At 56.4% G+C, this 22,142-nt stretch overlaps 6 protein-coding genes across 6 annotated transcripts; 4 read left to right on the forward strand and 2 right to left on the reverse strand.

Moving 5' to 3' along the window:
- Positions 1-222: 222 nt before the first annotated feature.
- Positions 223-3,039, forward strand: DICSQDRAFT_157171 (G-alpha-domain-containing protein). Its single transcript, XM_007369435.1, has 10 exons — positions 223-558; positions 612-1,099; positions 1,150-1,355; positions 1,415-1,533; positions 1,585-1,640; positions 1,692-1,868; positions 1,938-2,049; positions 2,123-2,205; positions 2,434-2,467; positions 2,522-3,039. The coding sequence occupies exons 1-10, from the start codon at positions 324-326 to the stop codon at positions 2,569-2,571; spliced, it is 1,560 nt and encodes a 519-aa protein (XP_007369497.1). The 5' UTR covers positions 223-323; the 3' UTR covers positions 2,572-3,039.
- Positions 2,998-7,345, reverse strand: DICSQDRAFT_182991 (uncharacterized protein; the record flags this gene model as incomplete). The annotated part of the gene is made up of 3 exons (XM_007369436.1): positions 5,959-7,345; positions 4,541-5,521; positions 2,998-3,084 (listed from the first exon to the last, which is right to left on the reverse strand). The coding sequence occupies exons 1-3, from the start codon at positions 7,330-7,332 to the stop codon at positions 2,998-3,000; spliced, it is 2,442 nt and encodes an 813-aa protein (XP_007369498.1). The 5' UTR covers positions 7,333-7,345.
- A 7-nt stretch (positions 7,346-7,352) lies between these two features.
- Positions 7,353-9,019, reverse strand: DICSQDRAFT_91770 (6-phosphogluconate dehydrogenase C-terminal domain-like protein). The gene is made up of 3 exons (XM_007369437.1): positions 8,327-9,019; positions 8,023-8,068; positions 7,353-7,952 (listed from the first exon to the last, which is right to left on the reverse strand). The coding sequence occupies exons 1-3, from the start codon at positions 8,879-8,881 to the stop codon at positions 7,636-7,638; spliced, it is 918 nt and encodes a 305-aa protein (XP_007369499.1). The 5' UTR covers positions 8,882-9,019; the 3' UTR covers positions 7,353-7,635.
- A 439-nt stretch (positions 9,020-9,458) lies between these two features.
- On the forward strand, positions 9,459-14,715 carry DICSQDRAFT_182993 (OPT oligopeptide transporter). The gene is made up of 24 exons (XM_007369438.1): positions 9,459-10,054; positions 10,114-10,173; positions 10,226-10,260; positions 10,314-10,369; positions 10,424-10,432; positions 10,493-10,619; positions 10,727-11,064; positions 11,135-11,222; positions 11,273-11,332; positions 11,394-11,423; positions 11,478-11,618; positions 11,670-11,741; positions 11,811-12,221; positions 12,276-12,411; positions 12,476-12,567; positions 12,633-12,763; positions 12,838-12,875; positions 12,934-13,012; positions 13,098-13,173; positions 13,226-13,914; positions 13,988-14,096; positions 14,156-14,272; positions 14,335-14,437; positions 14,495-14,715. Exons 1-20 carry the CDS (start codon positions 9,966-9,968, stop codon positions 13,270-13,272), a joined length of 2,115 nt encoding a protein of 704 aa, XP_007369500.1. The 5' UTR covers positions 9,459-9,965; the 3' UTR covers positions 13,273-13,914; positions 13,988-14,096; positions 14,156-14,272; positions 14,335-14,437; positions 14,495-14,715.
- A 1,285-nt stretch (positions 14,716-16,000) lies between these two features.
- On the forward strand, positions 16,001-18,421 carry DICSQDRAFT_111266 (uncharacterized protein). The gene is made up of 8 exons (XM_007369439.1): positions 16,001-16,229; positions 16,300-16,778; positions 16,840-17,087; positions 17,145-17,242; positions 17,303-17,472; positions 17,544-17,635; positions 17,704-17,831; positions 17,930-18,421. The coding sequence occupies exons 2-8, from the start codon at positions 16,540-16,542 to the stop codon at positions 18,383-18,385; spliced, it is 1,431 nt and encodes a 476-aa protein (XP_007369501.1). The 5' UTR covers positions 16,001-16,229; positions 16,300-16,539; the 3' UTR covers positions 18,386-18,421.
- A 777-nt stretch (positions 18,422-19,198) lies between these two features.
- Positions 19,199-22,052, forward strand: DICSQDRAFT_149574 (uncharacterized protein; the record flags this gene model as incomplete). The annotated part of the gene is made up of 8 exons (XM_007369440.1): positions 19,199-19,445; positions 19,504-19,532; positions 19,586-19,650; positions 19,718-20,538; positions 20,594-20,787; positions 20,837-20,968; positions 21,020-21,144; positions 21,197-22,052. 8 exons carry the CDS (start codon positions 19,199-19,201, stop codon positions 22,050-22,052), a joined length of 2,469 nt encoding a protein of 822 aa, XP_007369502.1.
- Positions 22,053-22,142: the final 90 nt, after the last annotated feature.

Here is a 22,142-nt window from a genome sequence, read left to right on the forward strand (position 1 = left end):
TTTTCGGGGTTTCCGCATAGCACGACGATCACGGCAGCAGCGCGTTACAAGAGACTGCAGCCGTCCGCAACCACCCCGCCGAACGTTCGGACCCACACGTACCGGAGACGACAGCGTTCCACGCCGGTGTCGTGGCATGGTATATGGCGCTGAGAGGGGATAGCCATGGCAGCGATTCGCCCGTGCATCAGCTTCTCCTGTTCCCATCACCGGACACCCGAACGCAGCTGCACCTCCTCAAAACGTCTTGACTGGGTCCGCTTCACCCTACTCGAACATTCACTTGCCTCTGACTTGCCTTCTTTCCATCGACATCTGGCGCTATGACCCGATCCCTTGACACACCCGACCCCCTGGCCGCCGCTATCGAGCCTCCAGAGAATGAGACGCCTGCTGAGCGATGGGCTAGGGAGCAGGCAGAGGCAGAGGCTCGCAGGATCAGCGAGCAAATCGACGACCAAATCAAAGCGGAGAAGCTGGCTATGAGGAAGCGGAAGCCACCAATCAAGGTCCTCCTTCTGGGCCAGAGTGAGAGTGGGAAGTCTACAACGGTCAAGAGTGAGTAGGACTCAGTTACCATGAAGAGTGCTGGGTTTGACGCCACGGCGCAGACTTCCAGATGGCGTACGCATATTCGTCGTTCCTGGCTGAACGTGCAGCATGGCGTGCCGTGATCCATCTGAACCTCGTCCGCTCCGTGACATCTATTATGAACATCCTTGCGCAAGAGTTCCCTGCTAGTTCTACCCCACTCGACAACGAACCTCCATTGAACCCTCTCGAAGAAGACGACGACGAAGACGACAAAGCATCTGTTGCCCCAACGGCTTCCCTCCTCGACGAGACACATAACCTCCTTATTCGCCGCCTCTCGCCGTTACGCGACGCACAGCGCGCCCTCGAACGTAGTTTGGGCGCTGCATCTAACGAGGAAGTCAACGGTGGGCACGGCAGCGCCGCTCCTTGGGAGAGCGCGAAGTTCCGCCCCCGAGAGTTCGCCGTAACCAGCCGGAGCGGATGGAAGGCTGCGCTGAACCGCGTACGTGGAATGAGAGACGACGCCGATAACGGCAAGGGAGGAGCGACTGAACGCCCCAAGGTGCGCAGCGTCGTTCGATTGTGCTGCTGGCAGTGCTCAGTATTCTCCAGCACCAACACCGCGCCTCCATCACCCGCACGTCCGAGGCTCGCAATTCTGACTCCAGGCACGAGCTGGAGGGAACTGAACTCGGTGTTGAACGTGCCGCGGAGGTCATCACATCGTGTGCGAGCGACATGCACGCTCTTTGGACAGACACCGCCGTCAGGGCAGTACTTGACAAGCGAGGGGTGAGACCCGAAGAATGGCCCGGCTTGTGAGTGCGGCACCTCTCGTACGCGCCCAAATGTGTTCTCACCCCTTTGTGATTCACAGCTTCCTGAACGATGTCAAGCGCGTCGCCGACAAGGACTATCAGCCGTCAGATGACGATGTCGTTCGTGCACGGTTGCGGACCATGGGCGTCCAGGAGCACCGATTCATCTTCGAGAAAGGTCAGAATCATGCCTTATTGTCTCATGCTACCGCTCAACGGGTACCCGCAGGTTCTGAGACCGGTCGCGAATGGCTGATTTACGATGTGGGCGGTGCGCGCTCTCTGGTACGTGCTCATCGCGAACACGCGCAGACTTCCATTCTCACCGATCGTTAGCGGCACGCATGGTACCCTTACTTCGACGACATCAACGCCATCATATTCCTCGCGCCGATCAGCTGCTTTGACGAGACCCTCGCAGAAGACAAGAGAGTGAATCGTCTTCAGGACAGCATGCAGCTCTGGAAGGCCGTCTGTTCCACTAAGCTGTTAGCGAAAGTTCAGCTCATTCTGGCAAGTATCTCCGACACTCGTGCTCCCCGTGATCCACGAATGCTGACCCGGGGCCCGCTCATGATGCAGTTCTTGAACAAATGCGATCTTCTGCAAAAGAAGCTTGCGCGCGGCGTCCGCGTAGTCGATTGGATCCCAACCTATCACGACAGGCCAAACGACGCGCCGTCAGCAGCGAAGTGTACGTAGACGGTCTCCTCATGTTATTTTAGCTCAGCTCTCTGAATTGACTGTTCGCGCCCGATATACCGCAGACTTCCGCGGGCAGTTCAAAGATGCGCTCACCAAGTACTCGCCGGAGCCGCGCAGCTTTTACTCCTATCTCACGTCCGTCGTGGTGAGTTAGATTCCATTGCTGGGCCGTCAGTTTCTTCGCGTCTATCTGGTCACTTGCCCAAGCTTCTTGAGGGCGTGCCTCACTGCCGCGTCTTTTGCTCCCACGAGATGCCAACTCTGTGACCAAGGGGCTGCCAGCATCACGTTAACCCGCAATTTATGCGATTTGGCTCGATTCATGACTTGGTGCCGTCTGTCAATCACATGTTGATATCTTCTCGTTGCGCAGGACACCCAAGCCACAGCTATTCAAGTTGCAGCAGGTACGTTCTTGTCCCTCACCCCTTACAGGCTGTTGTATTGACATGGTTTCCCAGTTCGTGAAGGAATTCAGCGGAACCACTTGAAGGACGCCGATATCCTTTGAAGCTTAGGCGTCGAGCGACCTCTCTCATTTCTGCAATGCTCGCGACGATGATGTCCAGATGACCTTCCCTCGGCAGGTCGTCATGAACCGCTCAGTGTTGTGGTTGAATCGAGCAGATACCTCATCGTACCACCTCTGCTTTCCCCGCCCAGACTAACGTACTACTATGGTTGCTTCGCTCATGGTTGCCACCACGCGCGCCTGCAGTGCCCGATCTATTTCCCTTACCTATTCCTTAATCCTAGTTCCATCTCTATGACCTTCTCTGTACTCTTGCTTTGCAGACTCCAGCCCTCGCTCGTCGGTGCCTACGCGTCCACCTCGTCTTCTTGCTCTTCATCGTCTCACGTTAGAGTGCGGTTCGCATTCAATCAGTACTCTCAATCGCCCATCTTGCCGATTCAAATATTATATGCCGTATTTATGTCACGCGCTCCCTTTGTACTCTATGCTGTAGCCTTCGTCACGTAACCCCGTCTTCTCAAGGATCTGGTAGCAGAGCTCCTCATACATCTGTTGGAAGCTCAGTGGTGTTGCGGCTTCTGGTCTTCTCTTACTGAATTTGCACGCCTTGGTGCGAACAGGAGCCGCGCTCCTCACGCTACGCAGTACTTCCACAAGATGCGTTGTAATCTCAGCTCATCTGATTCGTAGGACGCCGCTATAGCGGAGAAATTGAGTACTAGGTGCGTAAGGATCCGTAGATTCGACTGAATGACGGGAGGTTGCGACGTCCGAGCGCTGAGGCCGAAGTGTAGGGCCAACGGGTTCCCGTGGGCCGTGGTAGCCTTGGCTGAATTGGCCCATACGGCGAGCATTGTATATTCTGCTTCGTTCTCATTTCACCTCAACGACGAGGCTCAGGGGTAATCGTGAAATCGGAGGCAAGGAGCATTGAACGGGTAGACGAGAGGCCTTGCTTTCATATACCCTTATAATTCAAGGACAACCTGAGACACCGCCTGATGTCTAGGCCTGATTCGTCAGAGTAACGGCGTACTAGATTGCTTCACGGCGGCCCGTGATTTACTTGAGCATTCACTACTAGTTTCCGAGAGAAGGCGAAGGCTTTGAATCCTAACACGTACAAACAAACGCCAGGAGAAATTTCCGAAAGCGCTTGGTTTGCCCCAACACCCAGGACAGTCGAACAACGAGAAGCCAATGTGACAAGAAGATTATGCGGAGTCCTAGGAATACCAGATACGCATAGATTGGTTTGACCATGAGACGCTCAGCCTTGACGAAATGTCATGATGGTATGCTGCTCTCATGCATGCACAATCGTTCCCAACCAGTGGTGAGTGTCCGAGTCTCTACACTGAGCTCGAGTACCTCCGTACTGTTCGAGCTCATTCATCAAACTTGCCATAGATTGAGGTGAAACGAGTGTGACAGTAAGGAGCACGTGAACCAGGACTCTACTCTCAGCGTACGGTCCGCAACCACAATAGGTTGTAGATGGACATTGTGACATCATCACGGCAATCAAGCTAATGTACAAGTTGCAGTTCCCGGGTCCCGATGCGATGAATCGAACTACAACCTCCGGTTAGTGTCAATGAGATAATGATCTTTTTCTACCCAGACCAACGAACGCCCGCAGCAAGACTTTGGTCGATGTGCCATTGAACGGCAAAGCATAGACGGCGTCTTCGTCCAAGTGGATCATGGATACTACTCTTCCCCCGACCGCCCTGCCTGCCGCCTGATTCTGTGACCTAGCCTTTGCGACTGCAAGCTCGGCTCTTTTCCTGCGCTCATAGGCCCATTCTCCCTCCTCGTCCTCTTGTTCTGCCCAACATCCTGCACCTCCGAGCATACGCTCCTCCCATTGCCATCTCAGTCGGTCTCTCCAGTAACCATCCCGATACCATCTCCCTCGCATCACTACAACTATCGGCCCCCCACTCGCTCCGGGTGCTCTGCGCAATGTTATGGCCTCCTTTGCGTATTCATGCCCTCGCACTGGCTCGAGCACAAAGGGTTGCACAATCGCTCGACGCAGCTTGGGGAATGACACTCGTTTCCGGTGGTCTGGCGATCCGGTCGCCGTCGCCTCCGCCTTCGCCTGCACCTGCGCGAAGGACTTCGTCGCAATGCCCTCCAGCACCTCCGGCATTAGCTTGCTCGCCTGCGACACTCTGATGTGCGTCACCTCGGGCGCGAGTTTTCCCCACAATGGCAGCGTTCTCTCCCAAGGAATCTGCTTCGGGCCCTCATATACGATATGGAGGTGCGTGAGCGTGGGGAACGGTGGCGAATGTATGGCGTGGTTCCAGAACCTCGCTAGCTCCTCGTGGTCGAAAGTGCCTACCGCCGTGGTCCACTGCGGCTCCGGGCGTACGAAGAGGCGGTCGTCCGCGAGCAGAGACAGCTCGCGAAGCTTGGGGAAGTGACCTCCGACATACGGAAGCACGATGTCGGAGTGCATCAAGATAGTCAACGTCTCGAGCGTCGGCCCGACAAGCTGGAAGAGGCGCGGAACGAGGTACTCGAATTGGCGGTCCCATGCAGCCTTCGAGTTCTCCCAGGCCTGCTCGTCCTGGTATAACTCGTTCTGCAGTTTGCGTTTTCCTCTTGAGTATTCTGACCAGGCACGCCACCGACGCTCTGGGGCATCGCACTCCCCGGGAAGGAAGGCGAGCAGCAGGTGGGAGGCGTCTAGGGCCGCGCGGCTATGTTGTGTATGGCTGCGCGAGGTGTCGCCGGGACGGAGGCGGGACGAGGACCGACTGTGTATGCGTTCATGGCAAAGAAGTAGGTTTGCAATCTGTGCGAGACTGCTGAGCTTGACCGAATGGAAACGGAATGGTGCAGACGTTGCTCGGAAGCATAGGGACGTCAACGCGAGCGCTGCGCCGGTATGGCCGCCATCTGTGCATGCATACCGAAAGACTTCGTTCCAGATGTCGATAGGGAAGCAATCCATAGGATAGGATGAGGGTATCTGACTGCCAAGGAGTGTGTGGAGAGAGGTCAAGGAACGGTGGGTAAGGCTGTGGAGGCTATGTGACAGCTGAAGGCCTCTTGTCCGCGCCCACTGCGGCCACCGCCACGGAAGTTGCAAACGCCTGCTCGTGAATTCGGGCCAATCATCTACCTAGCGGGATGTGCTCCGTTGGCTGTGTTGGTCGGGGTTACTCTTCCAAAACACCCATACGATGTGCGTGGCCTCTAAAAAGTATAGCTACAAGATGAAGGTGGCAGGATCCTTGTTTTGCTCATGTGTGCGCGATTGCACGAAGCCTTTACGACAGTACTGCACTGGATGAGCGGCTGATGACATCTCATATTTGCATACTTACTACATCTGTAATACTGCAGACTGAGAGCAGGGAACGTAGCAGTACTCTATGTATGGCCACAAAACTACTTTACACTCACGCTGCGCTTTCTGTTCAACTTTGGCATGCCATTGGCGAGCACCTTCCACCACTTCTTCCCCTGCCTCTCCCCCTCAACCCCACTGCTGTCGGAGCTCCCTTCCAGCCTCTCCCTGATACTGACCTTCGTCTTTCCTTTCTTCCCCTTCTTCTGCGAATCTTCATCGTGGAAGTCCTTCCAAACACACTCATGCTCCTCGTCCTCCATCCAGCAACCGCCCCCTCCAACCATGCGGATCTGCCACTCCCACTTGAGTCTGCTTTCCCAGTACCCGGGCATATACGATCGACTGCGGAGGATGGCTACTCGTGGCGCGTGGACCTCTTCGACAGCCAAGACATCCGCGACGCGCTGCAGCTCGCGCAGAGCCGGGTCCTCAGCGGCGTTCGTTTTGCGCGCGCTGGACATCTGCACGATGATGGTCTGTAGGCTGGGGTAAGACGGTTCCCTATCCCGCGATGGACCTTCGGCGAGCTCCTGCTCTCCGTCCTCAGTTGTCTTTGGCAGAGGCGGCACTCCCAGCAACTCCCCCAGCAGGGACGGTACGCGCGTGTTCCCTTGCGAAATCCGCAGGTGCGTCACAGAGGGCGCTATCCCAACCCACAGCGGAAGCGTCTTGTCCCATGGGTGCAGCTTCGGCCCAGCGAAGACGACGTGCATGTGCGTGAGCGCAGGAAAGGGCGGATCTGCTGGCGGGTCCGTCGGCACGTGGTAATAGTCGAAGTCTGAGGGATCGTTCTGTCCGTTGATCAGCGCGCCCCCGCCGGGCACGCGCACGAACATCCTGTCGTCCGCCAGAAGCGTGAGTTCGCGCAGCAGGGGGAAGTGATGGTGGTAGTGCACGAGCGGCAGCCGTATTTCGCCGCACTGGAAGATCGCGAGCGAGCGCAGGGTCGGCGCGGCGAGCTGGAGGAGGCGCGAGACGTGGAGGACGAACTCGCGGTTCCAGTGCGCCTTTTGGACGGCCCAGGCCTTGTGGTCGTTCGCGAGCTGATGGACGAGCGCGCGCTCGTCGCGCGCATAGTCTGTCCATTTCCGGAACGCGCGCTGCGGCGCATCGCATCCGTCCGGGAGGAACGATAACAGCAGGTTGTGGATGGGATTCGGGCTGCCCGCGTCGGTGGTCGCCTGCTCGCTGGCGGCGCTGCTGCAGCGCGCACGCTCAAAGTGGCGGATGCGCTCGAGGCAAACGAGGAAGTTCTTCACCCCAGTGACACTGGCCAGCGTCAGGGAATGGAATCGTGTTGAAGCTGAAAGCGCGCGGAAGGCCTTGGACGTCCTCGCGAGCGCGCACCCTGAGTATCCGCCGTCGGTGCAGACATGCTCAAAGATGAGGTGCCAGATATCGTACGGTATGCGTTGAATATCCGGCATGCCTCGTGCAGGGTAGTGGGGTAGGTCGCCAGGGAGCAGAAGTGGAAGCAAGATGGACAGAGCTTACTGTGCCCGTTCTAATTTATGTAGCTCCTGCGGCGTGTGAATGATATTAGTTCAATTGCGGACGTTTGATTAGATTCGAGAAGGCACGTCCCGCTCATTGACGGCTGTTTGGAACTTTGAGCTCAAAAAGCAAACGCTGTCCTTCGTGTTGGCACATGATCTAGGTACTGCCTCGAGTGCGCACAAGTAGTACTGAGAGCCCTCTCTCCACGCCGTGTCTCACTGTGTCCTGTAGGGTCAAGGTACACCAGACCCGCGGATCGTCGCCTTCGCTTCCTCGACAAACTTCTTCAGGACGGCAACGTCTTCGCCGTCTGGCAGCGCCTTCTCGACTCTGTCGTACAGGTGCGCGAATCCCCGGTGGACGTGCGCCTCCCCATCTCCGAGCCCGTCCCGGACGAAGGCCGAGATCTCCTCCATCTCACCCACCCAGCGATACGCTTTCGGAAGCATGCCAGGGACGCTTCGCGTGATACGTTCGAGATAGAACGGCTGTGAGGCGTGCAATTCGTGCATGAGTGCCTGAGCTGTTGCCGGAGACGACGCATTCGCGGCTGCGGGTGGCAACGATGGCAGTCAGTCATTTGTGTAAGCTTTTTCGAACGGACGCATCAGTATACTCACCAAGGATCATGGTAGTAGTGAGGCCGATGAACCCTTTGGTGATTCCCTAGAACGACGGAGATCATGATGGTCAGTAGAGGGCACGGTGCGCATAGGTTACATCTGATGATGGAGACATCAACTTGTCCGGGAGATGCAAGACATCAGGCACGATGACGAGCACGATCTAGGTGGAAGACGCAGATTCAAAAGGAGAGGGGGGGAGTACATGACCGGCCCGCACAGCCATAGTTCTCCGTGAAAGCGAGACTGACCCTCGTCCCTCCGCTACGCCGCTCCCGAGTGGGACATAGTGAAGACTCACTGCGTACGACATCTTCAGTGCACTTGCGTCTCCAACGCCTGCACCTTCCCCTTTCAACGCGACCGTCCTCAGACCCCACGCGCTCAGACCAACGAAGGAATCCAGAGTCCTCTCATCTTCTGGTGCCGCAGACGCATAGAAGGCAGGGTCGTACCCGTCCGTAGGCGGCCCCCCAATTATACTGGCGTCGACGAACCGGACGGTGCTCCCGTCGAACACGCGCGCAATGCGCTTCACCGTCTCCGGGCTAACGGCGTTGCAGTCCGCGAACGCAAGCTTGGGATTCCCACTCGACGCATCGTAGGCCTTCTTGAACGCTTCCGCAAACACGACCGCGGAGCTCGGGGGGATGATACTCAGGACAAAGTCCGCGCGGCGCGCGATGTCGACGAGAGACGCGTCTTCCATCCCGGCCTTCTTTGCGCGTTCAATAGTGGAGGCCGAACGGCCCTCGAGCGTCGTCAGGACGGTACATCCGGCCTTAGTGAACCTGCTAGCGACGGCTGCGCCCATGGTACCGGGGGCGATAACGGCGATCGTGGGCGGAAATGCCATTGTGACCCAGGTGCGAGGTTTGCCAAGACGACTTGTGGGTGAGAACGAAGCTGCGATGCTCGACACGAGAACGGATCCTCGAGTGACAGATACTGGCGAGCTGGCACGCAACGCAGAGGGGAGGAGGCGGTATGCCGACGCCATTGAGCGATGGTGCTGCTGCCTCAGCCTGTGATGCAATACCGTGAGATCCCAGATAGCCAAGATAAGTACAGCCCAGATAGAAGCAAGATTCCCATGTCGACGCAAGGTAGTCTACTCTGAGCGCAAGCCATCTGTATCCTGTCAAGGATCAAGGTCTGGTGTGAATTGTCGCGGAGGAAAACATACTTTATGCAAGGACGCCCACCACGGGCACAAAAGCGCTGCAGTCGCGCGCTTCCTGTCTGAACTCTGCCATGACACACCTATCTGAAGCGGGGTTTGCTGTCGCATGGCCGCGAGTTTGTTACAGCATCCATGAAGGTGAGCTCCAAAACACTGTGTTCTCTGCATCCGACGCCTAACGCAGATTTTAGGTATCAGGGCTTCCGGTCACCCACACGGTTCGAATCCTTTGTACATCACGCGAGCGGAGTGCACTACAAGGATGAGCACGGCCTCTGCTCATCCTCTACTCGCGGTAAGGTGTAGTGCAGGCTTGAAACCTGCACCCGCGTAATGGAGACGTGCGCGCCTGCCAGTTACGTTCGAACACGGAACTTCCCACTGCGTCTCGAGGGCATTTGACATGCTGCGATTGAAGGCTGCGCAAAGACTCACGCAGATAGAACTCCATTCCCTCCTTCGCGTGGCATACTGTCTCACCTGTCATACGCGCAGGAGGCATCCCACGCCGAATTACATCATTCCTGTGCGTCGCAGACGTCGATGAATTGCCACCTCCGGCGCGTCGGCGGCAGCAGTGACAGCAAGACGCCAGTATACTTTTCGGACATAAAGTCAAGCAACGGGCTTCGGACCTCCCTGCTTCCTCGCTGTCTGGCCCGCTCCTTTCGTTGGGCCTGGTCGCGACGCACTGCTTGCTTCACGTACTGCGGCTCACGTACACCCGCTGCACGAACGTGGATAGCCGGAATCAGCCATGACTGATGGCTCAAACACCTCAATTGAGGAGAAGAGGGTAGTGGACGGAATCTCGGTCGAGGAGTATGAACTCGACACTCCAGACATGTACGTTCCACCGTTTGTTAAGCTCACGGACGTAATATAACCTGTCGTTCGTCTTGTAGCTCGAAGCCTTTCCCTCCGGACCCAGACGAGATGGTCGAAACTCATCAGCTGACACTCAGGTGCAGTGATTAGTCAGATTGTCTCGCTAGTAGATCACTGAAAGTGCCGTAGAGCAATTGTCGTAGGATGCGCTCTTGGTGCTGTCGGTGAGAAATGCTGTGAGCACCGAAAACTGTGAGAGTGCTGACGGCTCTGAAAGTTGGTGCCTCCAATATCTACCTCGGTCTCAAAACGGGCTTCACATTCGGACCTCAGGTGAGGGGTCACGTAGACCATCTTCTGGCGTGTACTCAACTTCTTCCGGTCTAGCTCTTCGGTGTAGGTCATCCCGCTTTTGCATGGCTCAGAATCCCCACTAACGTACAGGATGTATGCTAGGCAATCTTCGGTTTTGCGATCATTAAGCCTCTCTCTAAAGCCTTGCCCGAGTCCGGCATCCTCGGAAAGCTCTTCGGGGGGCCGTTCGGTCCCAAGGAGAACTGTACAGTTCAAAGCGCAGCGACAGGTACGTGTCCTGATCCCATGGCCCATGGCCGCTGGCCCGTTGACAATGATCTCGGCGTTCTCACATATACTTGCAACTTTCGCACACGGCCCTGCCGCAACATTCAGCTGCCGGTGGTATCGGCATATTGTTCGTCAGCGCCGTTCCGGCTATGTACCGACTCAATTTACTCTCCCCCTTGCCAAAGCAGGACATCGGCAAGTTGATTGCAGTCACGGCCTGCGCAGGGTTCTTTGGCGTGTTCTTCGTCATTCCCCTTCGGAAATACTATATTGTGCGGCAGAAGCTGACATTCCCGACGCCCGCTGCGACGGCTGTCACGATTCGTGCATTGCATAATAGCAGGACGGGCGCGATTGTGGCTAAGAAGAAGTCACTTGCGCTGCTGTGGTCATTTGTCGCCTGCTTCTGCTTCAAGGTCCTCAGCGGGTATGCTCCGGGCGTGGTCAGCGTTTCTACTAAAACGGCAACTGATTGGTCATTCGCTGATACTGGTGTTACATGAATCATATCAGCTCTTCGACTGGCACATCGGCTGGACGCTCTACCAGATCGGTTTCACCAGCATCATCTCCTTAGATAACTATGACTGGTGGATCGAGTGTGCGTACCTGGATCTACTCATACCCACACCCGTCTCATGGCATATGCAGTTACTCCTGCATTCTTCGGTGCTGGCATGCTGTCTGGTCTTAACGCCAGTTGGAGTTTCTGTGAGTCATAAGGGCGTTTAGAACTACGCATTCATGCTCACGGGCCTTGTTGTGTACTTAGTCGGCGGCTCTATCCTCGCGTGGGGTATCAGTACGTATCACATCCGCCCTACCATCCTCACGCAACTGATCACACCATCCCTAGTCGCGCCATCGTTGATCAAGAACAAGCTCGCAGTTGGCGAGTCGGTTTCTGACCAGTTCCCCCTCGTCTCCTACAACGCCCTCGCATTCGATACTCCTTCCGACTTCACGCAAGCGCCTTCGCCTCGCTACTGGCTACTATGTAGGTCACGGCATCAGAAAACCTCGCACCGCAATGCTGAAGGCCGTACAGGGCCCGGCATTTTGATGATGCTGTGCTACTCATTCACTGACCTTGGCATGAACTCTGGATTCATCATCAGCGGTATGTCTTCCACTTGCGCCTTTCTTCCGAGCGTTGCTATCCTACGAGTCTTATTGTCCCGTCTATAAGGCCTCCGCAACGCGAGCTTTAACCCCCGCAGCTGGCTCAAGAGCTTCACCGACGAGGACGAAGACGACGAGGACCAGACGCCACCCGAAGACCGCGTGCCAACGCTCTGGTGGACGACAGGTCTGCTCGCGAGCATCATCATGTGCTGCGCGATCCTCGCCACCATGTTCAACATGAACGTCGGCGAGGCGCTTCTCTCGCTAATCCTCGGCTTCGCGTTCTCCTTCGTCGGCGTGCAGTCCGCCGGCACGACTGACGTGAACCCCGTCACCGCCGTCGCGAAGGCGTCCCAGCTCATCTTTGGTGGCATTGGGAAAGGGGCGCACCTCGCGCTCAGGCCGGCCGAGACGATGAACTTGACGGCGGGTATCGTTGCCGCGGGTTCCGCGGCGCAGTCTACCGACATGACTGGTGAGTCCTTCATCGTTCTTCAGTGAGCGTGGTCTTGAGTGTTCCTGTGAAAAGGTGACCTGAAGACTGGATACCTCCTGCGCGCAAAGCCCAAGAACCAGTTCGTCGCGCAGCTCTGCGGCGCCGTCGTCGCGATCTTCCTCAACGTCGGGCTCTTCATCCTCTTCAGCACCGCTAGCCCTTGCATCTTGTACGCAGTCCTACTCCTGTGACTGTATGCGCAGTCCCACAGGTTCACTAATTCACGACTACAGGCACCCCGTGACTGGACAGGAATGCCCTTACCAAGCACCTAGTGTCAGTGCGTGGGTCGCCGTCGCCGAGGCCGTATCCCTCCCAAATCTGCGTATGCCCTTTCTTTTTTCGAAAACATTCCGCATGAGTGCGATTGACGCTTCGTGCATCATGTAGCTATCCCGAAGTCATCGGGCTTCACTGCGATCGCGCTGGGGATCTTCACCGTCGCCATGGTCGTTGTGAAGCACCTCTGGATCCCGAAGCGTTACTGGCATTGGATCCCGAACTGGAACGCGATTGGGCTCGTGAGTGTCTTGCCATGCTCGGATCGTATATCGTGCCTTGCGATGTTCGCTTGCTCAACGTAGATGACGTACAGGCCTTCGTCGCCCCTCAAATCCCCTTCTCCATCGCGATGTGAGTCCATCGTCTCGCAATATAAGCATAGCGCCGCTCCTAACAACCTGTCCTGCAGGGCGTTCGGCTCTGTCTTCAACTGCTTCTGGCAGAAGAAGAGCCCACACGGGTTCGACATGTACATGTTCGCCGTCGCCGTAAGTCCCCCTCGATTGCGGCGCACATATGTGCCCATCTTGTTATATGGCCACACCTGACAGGCGACTGTTTGCTGCTCTTCAGGCGGGTATGCTCGCTGGCGAGGGTCTGGGCGGTGTCATGCAGGCCCTCCTCGCGGTCGCGAAGGTCGACGGCTCTCGTGAGTTGCGCTATTGTCACGTCTGTTGATGTCATCTCACCCGCTGCGGCAGGATTTGGTACCGCGATCGGATGCCCTGGTTTCGAGTTCTGCGGATAGTCTAGGAGCGAATGCTGCTGGAGCTTTCCTATCAGTTGTCTTGTTGTACGAGTTTTTGATGTGATGACACGACTCAAGATACGATTTCCCCCCTCACCGTTTCCGATCAGTCCAGAACAGGACCCCCGCTGGAGGTCCCGCGACGTGATTTCAGACATAATCAATGCAAATCCATGCCTAAAATGCGTAATCGTACATTACATTTGCAACGGGATCTCGCTTCTCTACCTCCCCCCCATCAGCTCAATACGACTCGGAAGGCTTGTTCTCCACCGCCCGCCCGCCCTTGCGGAAGTGTTCGCCTGCGCCCTCGAAGGTGACGACGCGCGCGAAGGTGCTGCCCGTGCCCCAGATGCCGCGGCGCAGGCACGCAAGTTGCACGACCTGCGAGTGGTCGATGAATAGGTTCGCGCGCGCGCCCTGGTTCTGGATGTGGTACGCGAACACGTCCGGGTCCGCCGCCTCGAACCTGTTGGCGAGCGTACACAATAATAATCCAGGAGAATTCTGTTGTGTCTAGGAGAGACAACGGGGGACATACATGATCTTCTCGTTGGGGAGCGCGGAGGTGACGGCGGAGATGACGTCCGTGCGCCAGTTGTTCACGTTCTCAGTGATGCCCTCGCTCTCGATCATGATCATCTACGAGCACGAGCGGAAAGGAGTGTTATTCGTCTCAGCTGTCCTTGCAAAGGGCGCGCGGGAGAAGACGTACGTATGCGCCGGCGTCGATGAACTTCTTCGCGCGGTCGATGAGCCACTTGGGGTCGCGCGTACCCGCGGACTCGAGCTCTTCGACGGAGGCATCACCGCCTGCGCCCCACCTGGAATCGCGCAGAGAGGTGAGCGGGTGTTCTATGCTGTGATGCGGAGACGTGCTTACTGGATGCCCACTTCGGGCTTCGGCTTGAGGCCATGGGCAGCGGTGAACTCGATGAGGGACGCCCAGTCGTCTGTGGGGATGGAGAGGAATCCAGAAGAGATTTCCAGGACATCAAAACTGCATGCAGACGTCCATAGGTGAGCGGGACACGCGAAGAATCTGAAACAAGTGCGTCGTACCCCAGGTTTTTGCACGTCGTCAGATACTTAGAGACGACCGACTTGTTTCCTCCGGAGGCGGACAGGACGCGTTCAATGTACCCGCCTGTACTCACGTAGCATCCTAACTCGGAAGGTTACAGTCGGGCGCGGAAGACGTGGCCACTTGGAGCGTGCTCACCATGTCTGTGCGCGGTCTCGATAAGGCCACGCAGCCTGTCCTCGGGCATGAGCGAGAACGCGCCTCCTGCGAACTTGACACCATCCACATATTCGCCCCAGTCCGACAGGAGCTCGTCAAGGTAAGTATTAGTGACTGGGGCGTAGTACGGGCCGCGGATCTCGGTGAGCCCTTTGGCGCGCGAGGCCTTGGGTTCCAGGGAGTTGGCCGGGAGGAAGGAGAAGGGGTGGTCCTTCTGGTTAGCTAGGCGAGCAGTGCTGTGAAGGGCGCGAGGGGTGGGGAGGGGTCGGGGACGCAGGTGTCCCTTGAGGGTGTGCGCGAGGGATGTTCGAGGAAGCACCATGATCGGCACGATGCAAGTTTGGGACTTGGGTTGAGGAGGGTAGAATGCATGTCGAAAGCCGCAGCACTAAGTAGTGCTACTATTAGGGAGCTAATCCAGAGCGCAGTGGAGGTGACGTCATACCTGGTATCACATCCCCACCCGTGAGGAGGAGCACCCCAAGAGCTCACCACTAATCATGAGCTTCCAGCGTTCTAGGCTGGTACATGGTTCGAATTGCGTACCCTGCAGGCAACACACTGGAGATGTCGACAATATTGATTCGATGGGCACGATATCATACGAGGACGTAGGCGTTGACTTTCTGCGCCGAGATCAGCTTTGGGATATATCCACAAACCCTGACTGCCATACGGTAGGCAGGAAGTTCTGCTCTCTTGTTCCCCAGACGTGAGAGAGAATCGTGTATCCTTATAGAATGTGCTCAGGGCTGTAGTGGAGTTCGGCGCGGTCTGTGCTAAGTAGCCACATGGGAATTGGAAACGGAAACGCGTCAGCGTGAGAATTTATCAGCGTACTTTGTTGTAGAATTTGCAGTGATCCATGGCGACATGAAAGAAATGTCGCGGTGTGATAACGGAGAGCCCAGGTACGAGGAAGGGATGGGGACCCGCATGTCTGTTGCGTTGCGGTCCATTCGTCAGCACATTGGACCGTAGGGTCTAATAAAAGGCTGTAACTCACTAGTACAGTAGAAGGGAGAATATATGAGAACAGCTGGGCGAAGGGTGAGCATTGTATCAACCATCGCTCGAACTGGTGGTGATTGACTCCATGCGGCTGTTAGAGACAACTGAAGGCTTACAAAAAACCTTGAGCTTACTATGTCACCCAAGAACGGTATTCATCACAAGGTGGACGAAGCCCCGACATTGTGATTGAAAGCTAAGGGCACGCTGAGTCCAAACGGTAGTCTGCGACGGCATACGTTGTGACCATTGCGGCGCTTGCATAGCTCCTCAGATCTTTCGTACCTATAGCACGAGCTTGGGCTTGTAGAGTTTCGTCAAGCATCGAGTTTCATGATCTGAAAAGAAGGATAGAGGATGGTCTCCTTGAAAGACACTCGCGGCTAGATCGCGAGCCCCGTGACCCACGTGACTGTGCGCCTACGAAGTAGCCTGAGGGACTCCCGGGCCTGCTCTTCTGCCCTCGTGAGATGGGCCCCGTCCCGGATGGTGCAGGACGTTCTTGAACTGATTGTTTGCATTCGTGTTCGCACGTTGCAGGGCACACATATCACAGTCGCATCTTCGGCTTCCTCCTCGAACAACGGCCTTCCCTATACGCGTGGCTTGCGAAAGTGACTGTGGGGTTTAATCCCAAGACGACGAACCAGCTGAAGCAATTGTATGACATCCAGTCAGGGACTGCCAAGGACGAAACATGAAGGTACCACGTTCTGCCTGTGTATTTCCGTTTGCAGATTCTGGAGTGTGCTAATTCACCGCATTCTAAACAGGTCCATATGCGACGTTCCGTTTCTTACGTATGACCACATGATCACAGTCTTCTGCACGACGGAGGCCGCGTACGGTCCGTGAACAAGCGATACTGCGTCTCTTGGCCGAGCTCAATGCCAAACGTGACCTCCGATGCACGGAACACTTCACCGATGTCGTACCGAGCCGTGATATAAACCCGCCGCAACCTCCGTCACCGTAGTTTCTACGACGCTACGCTGCGCAACTTCCAGAGGCTCATGGCACGCTTCGCTGCTATCCTTGTCACTGTCCTATCGGTGGGCTATGTCCGCGCTATTGCAGTACCGTCAACAACACCCTCGGGAGCGGTCTCTGTCGACCCCTCGCTCGTCAGCGTCTCGGTAGAATTCTTCGCTTTCCCAGGCTACACCAACATCACGGGAACGAACAACTGCCTTGCGAACCTTGCTACTCTCAGAGGCGCGCAGCCCGCCGTCCGCATTGGCGGCACGACCCAGTAAGCTTCGCTGAAGCTTCAGGGACTACATAAACACTGAATGTTACGCCTTCGTGCCTAGGGACCGTGCGACGTACAATGCATCCCTGCAGACTGCAGTCAACTATACGGTAGCTTCGCCTGCCGACGCTCCGACGAGCCTTACATACGGCCCATCCTTCTTCACTCTCGCGAACGGGCTGAAGGGCGACGTCACGGTCGGGCTTAACCGTCAGCTGAACAACCAGGCGAACACGCTCTCCGCGGCATCGCTGGCGAAGTCCTCCGTAAGCAGGCTGCTCGCGTTCGAGCTCGGAAATGAGCCGGACTGTGGGTTTTCTAGAGTCTTGGTCAAATGATCAGAATGTTGACATAGCATGTTCATAGTGTACTCTAGCAGCTCACCTATAGCGTCAGGAACCGGCTGGAGCAACTCCATCGACATTTCCAATGAGGCGAAGTGGTTTACGGCCCTTGCACCGACTGTTCGTACCTCAATCTCTGTCCCATTCGGAATCTAGTACCCAGATGTTTCCACTTGGTAGCTCGGAAATATCTTCCAGGGTGCTGTTTACCTTTCCTGGAACACCTCGACGCTGGTTTCGGGCATCGGCAGCGCGGCCCTGGCCACCATCAAGACCATCTCCCGTCATTCCTATCCGCAGTCGGCTTGCGGTGGCGCGAGCACCAACCTGCCAAGTCTAATGAGCCATTCGTGAGTCTTCTCGTCGAACTACGGATTTCTGCCGGAATCCCTTACCTATTTCGTCTCACGGCGTCCTACAGGGGAATTGTATCATATGTGAGCCAGTACAAGGCAGAGGCGACTATAGCGCATAACGCTGGAAAGAAGTTCTTCCTGGGCGAGACCAACTCAGGTGAGCATGGCGTGTCCCATGACTTGATTGTAACTGTTGGCTTAACGGCGAATTGACATGTAACTCAGCGACTTGTGGCGGGGGTGGCATCAGCCCTACCTTTGGGGCTGGGCTCTGGATCATTGACTATGTCCTGCAGAGTGCCCTCATCGGCGTCGACCGTCTGTATTTCCACCACGGGACCATCAGCAACTGTGTAAGCATCCACTTCTTTTTCCCGTCCGATGTCCCTAGAGGTCGGGTTATTCCCACTGATCTGCGCGATTCGTTCGCATTCCGTGTTCCATAATCTAGGCATACTGCTGGTGGGGCCAGAGCGCCGTCTACTCGCCCTACTACGGGGCCGTCTTCGTGTCCGAGTTCCTCGGCGCAGACGGCGCTCAGCTCGCCGCTCTCGACAACGGCACGTCCGCGATCGCGGCATACGCCGTCTACTCCTCCGCGAATGCGCCCCTGCGGCTGCTCGTTGTCAACACGAACTATTACAACGGCACTGGGACGCGCGCGGCGACGACCGTGCAGTTCACTGGGCTGACGACCGCCAGCGGGACGAAGAGCGCGAAGCGGCTGACGGCGCCGGACGCGACGAGCCGGACGGACGAGGGCGCGCAGGTGACGATCGGGGGCAATGGGACGTTCTCGGGCAGCTGCGTGAGGCAAGGGACGGAGGGGACGGAGAGTGTGGCGGTGAACGGGGGTGCGTTAACGGTTTCGGTGCTTGCGTCGGAAGCGCTTATCGTGTATTTGTGAGAATTGTGAGCGGCAACCATGCTTGAGAAGCTTAACAGGAGGGGGAGGGGAGGGCATAACGTTTGAGGTTTATCACTTGAGTCCGGTGACATGTCTACGGCGGGCGGTGCGCGTCCAGAGCTTCTGCGTTTCAGTCATTAGATGATCTAGCGACTATGTAAGTTGTCCAAAAGTGATGTAAGTTCTCCCATATCGACGCAGATCGCGAAAGCCGTACATGTACCACAAGGCGCGTCGCGGTCTTGCCGATAATGGCCTAATACTGACAGAAAGGCTTTCAGGGGTTTCTCGAAGAGGTCCGAGAAAGTGTTGTACAACTTGCATCTCACGGACCTTAGGTTCGAGAATTAGTCGCTCTTGTGAATTCCCGCCGCCATCCGTGGCTTAGAGCCAGTGATATCTATCGGAGCTGACCCCTGATAATATGTTGGGACACGATTCTAGGAGATCAGCGACGTGCAGAGCTTGCCCCGTTCTTGTTACCGTGCGGATGTTGTCTAGGATCTGACATGGGGTAGAACCGTTGGTGCTAGCCAGTCAATCGCCCAGAGAGAAGTGCTGATTGATTCAATTCCATTTTGCAAATCCCAGTGGTCATCAGCTTCTAGAGAGGAGACGACACTCTACATAATGGAAGGTAGCTTAGTAAGTGGACGGCGATATGGATCTGGGCGTCTGTTTGCGCACGTGGCACGGCGCCGAGGGGTGACTTGGATCGACGGGATTGCGCGTCTTTCGGCCTGCTTGCTTATCCCGCAGGCGGCATCATATAAAGCCACCGCTGTTGTCGACTACATCCTTGAGGCTCATACGATGTCCGGCGATACCGTTCAGCCACAACTGGCAGGAGAAGCTGCCCCGGAGGCACCTTCCACCTCCGCGACAACCAACACTGCCTCCGAGGCCGCCGGAGTCGGCAGCAGAGTCACCAAGAATGGCAGCGTGTCCAAGATGCGCTCCCATAGGGGTAACGTCCCGACGCTCCCACAGACAAAGTTCTGTCCTCTGTGTCCGGCAAGGTTCACGCGGACGACCCATTTGAATCGACACCTCAAGACTCGTGCGTAGCTTTGTCTCACGAATTGTCCGTTCGGAATTGATAAAACTGCTCATTGTAGACTCTAATGAACGACTTCACGAATGCGACGTGAGTTTATATCTCACATGATCACCGCGCTAAACCTAACAGCCCTCTTGTAGCGATGCCATGCTCAGTTCACTCGTAGTGACCTACTTACCCGGCACAAACGTACCTGCGCCGATTCGTGAGTGGCACCCTAAGCCTGGCCCCTTGGTGCTTGCTGATCTGGGTTGTGTTATGCCTAATTGTAGATCTGCTAACCGGTCGCGACGCAAATCATGCCAAAACTGCGCCGACTCGAAGGTCAAGTGTGATCTGGGACGGCCATGCACGAAATGCAAAGCTCGTGGCCGCGAGTGCGTCTATCTAAACACCCCGGGGATCGGCTCGAACACCGAGGCCTGCGCCAATAATTCCCAGGACGTCGCTTCGTCCCCAGAGGTTAGCACGGTCTCGCCGTCTACTTCATCGACGCAGCCGGATTCCTCACCCGAGGTGAACGTCTCTCCTCAAACATCGAACAGCTCCTCGGAAACGGTCTCAAATCCAACGACAGCCCCTGACCTTCTAAACCATCCACCCCCGCTGTCTTCTTTCTCCATACCAGCTGACCCACTTGACCTCAACACTACACTTCCCGTGTTCAACACGAGTGCGCTTGTCGCATCCACCGCGGGAGATCCTGAAAGCCCTGGGGAGAAAAGCTACCTCACTGAACTGTTCTCGAGCGAGATGTACGACAATCTTTTCTCGGGTCTCTTCACGTCCAGCTTCCAAAAGAACCCGACCGTCCCCGGTCACCACTTTAACATGGATTCCACTTCGATCCTCACAGACCGTCTGGAGTTCACAACTATCGACCAAGCGATCATCGAACAATATTTTGGCACCCACAACGCTAGCTTGGCGATGTATCCGAATCTTTCAGACCCTGCCTTCCCATCCGACCCTCTGGAGAGCATCTCGGAGCAGGAGATCATCGAGCCCCTTCCGCCGCCGCCGCCGCCGACGGACCAAACGGTTGCAGTCATCAACCCCGAGATGCCAACGGTGGCAGAGTACTACCAGTTCGGTATGCCGTCTTGCATCCTGGCTTTTCCGCCTTGAAAGCTCATAGCCCTCCACAGTCATGGCATTCCTCACGACATACGCGTGGCACATGCCGATCGTACACGTCCCCACGTTCCTAATGGAGTCTCGACATCCTGCCCTGGTCAAAGCGTCAAAAGCCTGTGGCGCGATGTACTCAGGCACACAAGCGGCGACAAATTTCATAGATCGAGTCCTCGCGACTGTGCGCGACGACATCATCGCTGACCTGGTGCGTACATCATCAATCGCTACATGAGCAAATGCTGACAGTGTCGCAGTCCCATGCGACAGATTACGACACCATCATCCAGTTAACTTTAGCATCGGTGATGGTCCAGACCATCGGGATGTTCCACAAGAATCCTGAGCAACGAGCCAAGTCAAATGTTTATCATGGTATGATCGTGATGGTATGCTCTATCACTCTCATTTGTGGCGACCTCTCCTGACAGCGCGTGCAGATGCTCCGGATGAACGGCTTCGTTGAGAAGACACGTGACTGGAAGCTTCCGGAAATTAACTTCAACGACCCAGTGTCGGTGCAGACGGGGTGGAGAGAGTGGGTCAGACACGAGTCTGCCAAGAGGTTTGTCTAGCCGTGTAAATGTTTCGGTGTTGCATACTTAGAGAATCTCTAGGGCGCTCTGGATTTGTTACCTCCACGACTGTTGTCACTCCATCTACTTCAACCTCTCTCCAACCTTCCACACCGAGCAATTCACTCTGGGCTTGCCGGCAGAGGATGGCCTCTGGACTGCAAAGGACGCTACCGAATGGGCCGCGCTCCTCAACACACCCTCCCCCTACGGAAACATGGAGGTCCGGCTCCGCGGGACCTACCTCAAAGCCCTCTATTTCTATCTGGCGCAGAACAACCCGAGCAACGAGCCGCGCCCCTTCCACCTCACGCCCTTCGGGCACTTCCTCATGATCCATGCCATGATGCGCAAGCTGTTCGAGATGTACCTTCGCGACCGCCTCCAGTTCCACCAACCGGGCGACGCAGGCGGGCGCCCGAAGCTGAATCCGCACTTCGTCGACAAGGACCGCGTCTTCCACGTCCAGATCCTCCTGCACTACTGGCTCCAGAGCTGGTTGCAGTCTCCCGAGACGCCGCGGGACGTGCCCGAGTCACAGCAGCGCTTTTGCTTCAATGCCCTTCCGTTCTACTGGCTCGCGCAGGCGGGGCTCGTCGCGTATCAGGAGGGGCTCCCACCATTCGACCCCGAGGGGACGTACATCTCGTCGCACGAGTTGAAGTTCTCCCTGGTGAAGAAGTGGGAGAAGCATATCAGGAAATTCTTGGAGACCAACGAGCAGACGCCGACGATGTTCTGGGACGAGGTAATGAAAGGCCGCATCGATAGCTGGCAACAGGAGTCCGGTTTCGAGTACTCGCACCTACTTGGCTTCTTCCACCCTCGCGACCCGGCGACCACAGCAGCTGCTTCTAGCTCAGCTGCGGCATCGGACTCGGCGACCACTGCGGTATGAAGAGTCCTGGAGGCGCGGGTGCAGATAGTCGAATACATCACGTCTATTGCTTTCGTTGTTCTCGCAAATGTATTGGTACCACTATACTGT

This window comes from Dichomitus squalens, assembly GCF_000275845.1.
Source record: "Dichomitus squalens LYAD-421 SS1 unplaced genomic scaffold DICSQscaffold_49, whole genome shotgun sequence".
In the NCBI taxonomy this organism is placed as follows: Eukaryota; Fungi; Basidiomycota; class Agaricomycetes; order Polyporales; family Polyporaceae; genus Dichomitus; species Dichomitus squalens.

Coding starts and splice junctions, on each gene's coding strand:
- DICSQDRAFT_111266 (XM_007369439.1), top strand. CDS start 16,540: ATGGCACGCTTCGCTGCTATCCTTGTCACTGTCCTATCGGTGGGCTAT. Junction 17,088..17,144: donor GCTCGGAAATGAGCCGGACT/GTGGGTTTTCTA, acceptor GCATGTTCATAG/TGTACTCTAGCAGCTCACCT. Junction 17,243..17,302: donor TTACGGCCCTTGCACCGACT/GTTCGTACCTCA, acceptor TCCACTTGGTAG/CTCGGAAATATCTTCCAGGG.
- DICSQDRAFT_157171 (XM_007369435.1), top strand. CDS start 324: ATGACCCGATCCCTTGACACACCCGACCCCCTGGCCGCCGCTATCGAG. Junction 1,534..1,584: donor CCGATTCATCTTCGAGAAAG/GTCAGAATCATG, acceptor GGGTACCCGCAG/GTTCTGAGACCGGTCGCGAA. Junction 2,050..2,122: donor CGCGCCGTCAGCAGCGAAGT/GTACGTAGACGG, acceptor GATATACCGCAG/ACTTCCGCGGGCAGTTCAAA.
- DICSQDRAFT_182993 (XM_007369438.1), top strand. CDS start 9,966: ATGACTGATGGCTCAAACACCTCAATTGAGGAGAAGAGGGTAGTGGAC. Junction 11,333..11,393: donor TAACGCCAGTTGGAGTTTCT/GTGAGTCATAAG, acceptor TTGTGTACTTAG/TCGGCGGCTCTATCCTCGCG. Junction 12,412..12,475: donor ACCGCTAGCCCTTGCATCTT/GTACGCAGTCCT, acceptor TCACGACTACAG/GCACCCCGTGACTGGACAGG.
- DICSQDRAFT_91770 (XM_007369437.1), bottom strand. CDS start 8,881: ATGGCATTTCCGCCCACGATCGCCGTTATCGCCCCCGGTACCATGGGC. Junction 8,069..8,326: donor CACTGAAGATGTCGTACGCA/GTGAGTCTTCAC, acceptor CCGTCGTTCTAG/GGAATCACCAAAGGGTTCAT. Junction 7,953..8,022: donor CACTACTACCATGATCCTTG/GTGAGTATACTG, acceptor TGCCACCCGCAG/CCGCGAATGCGTCGTCTCCG.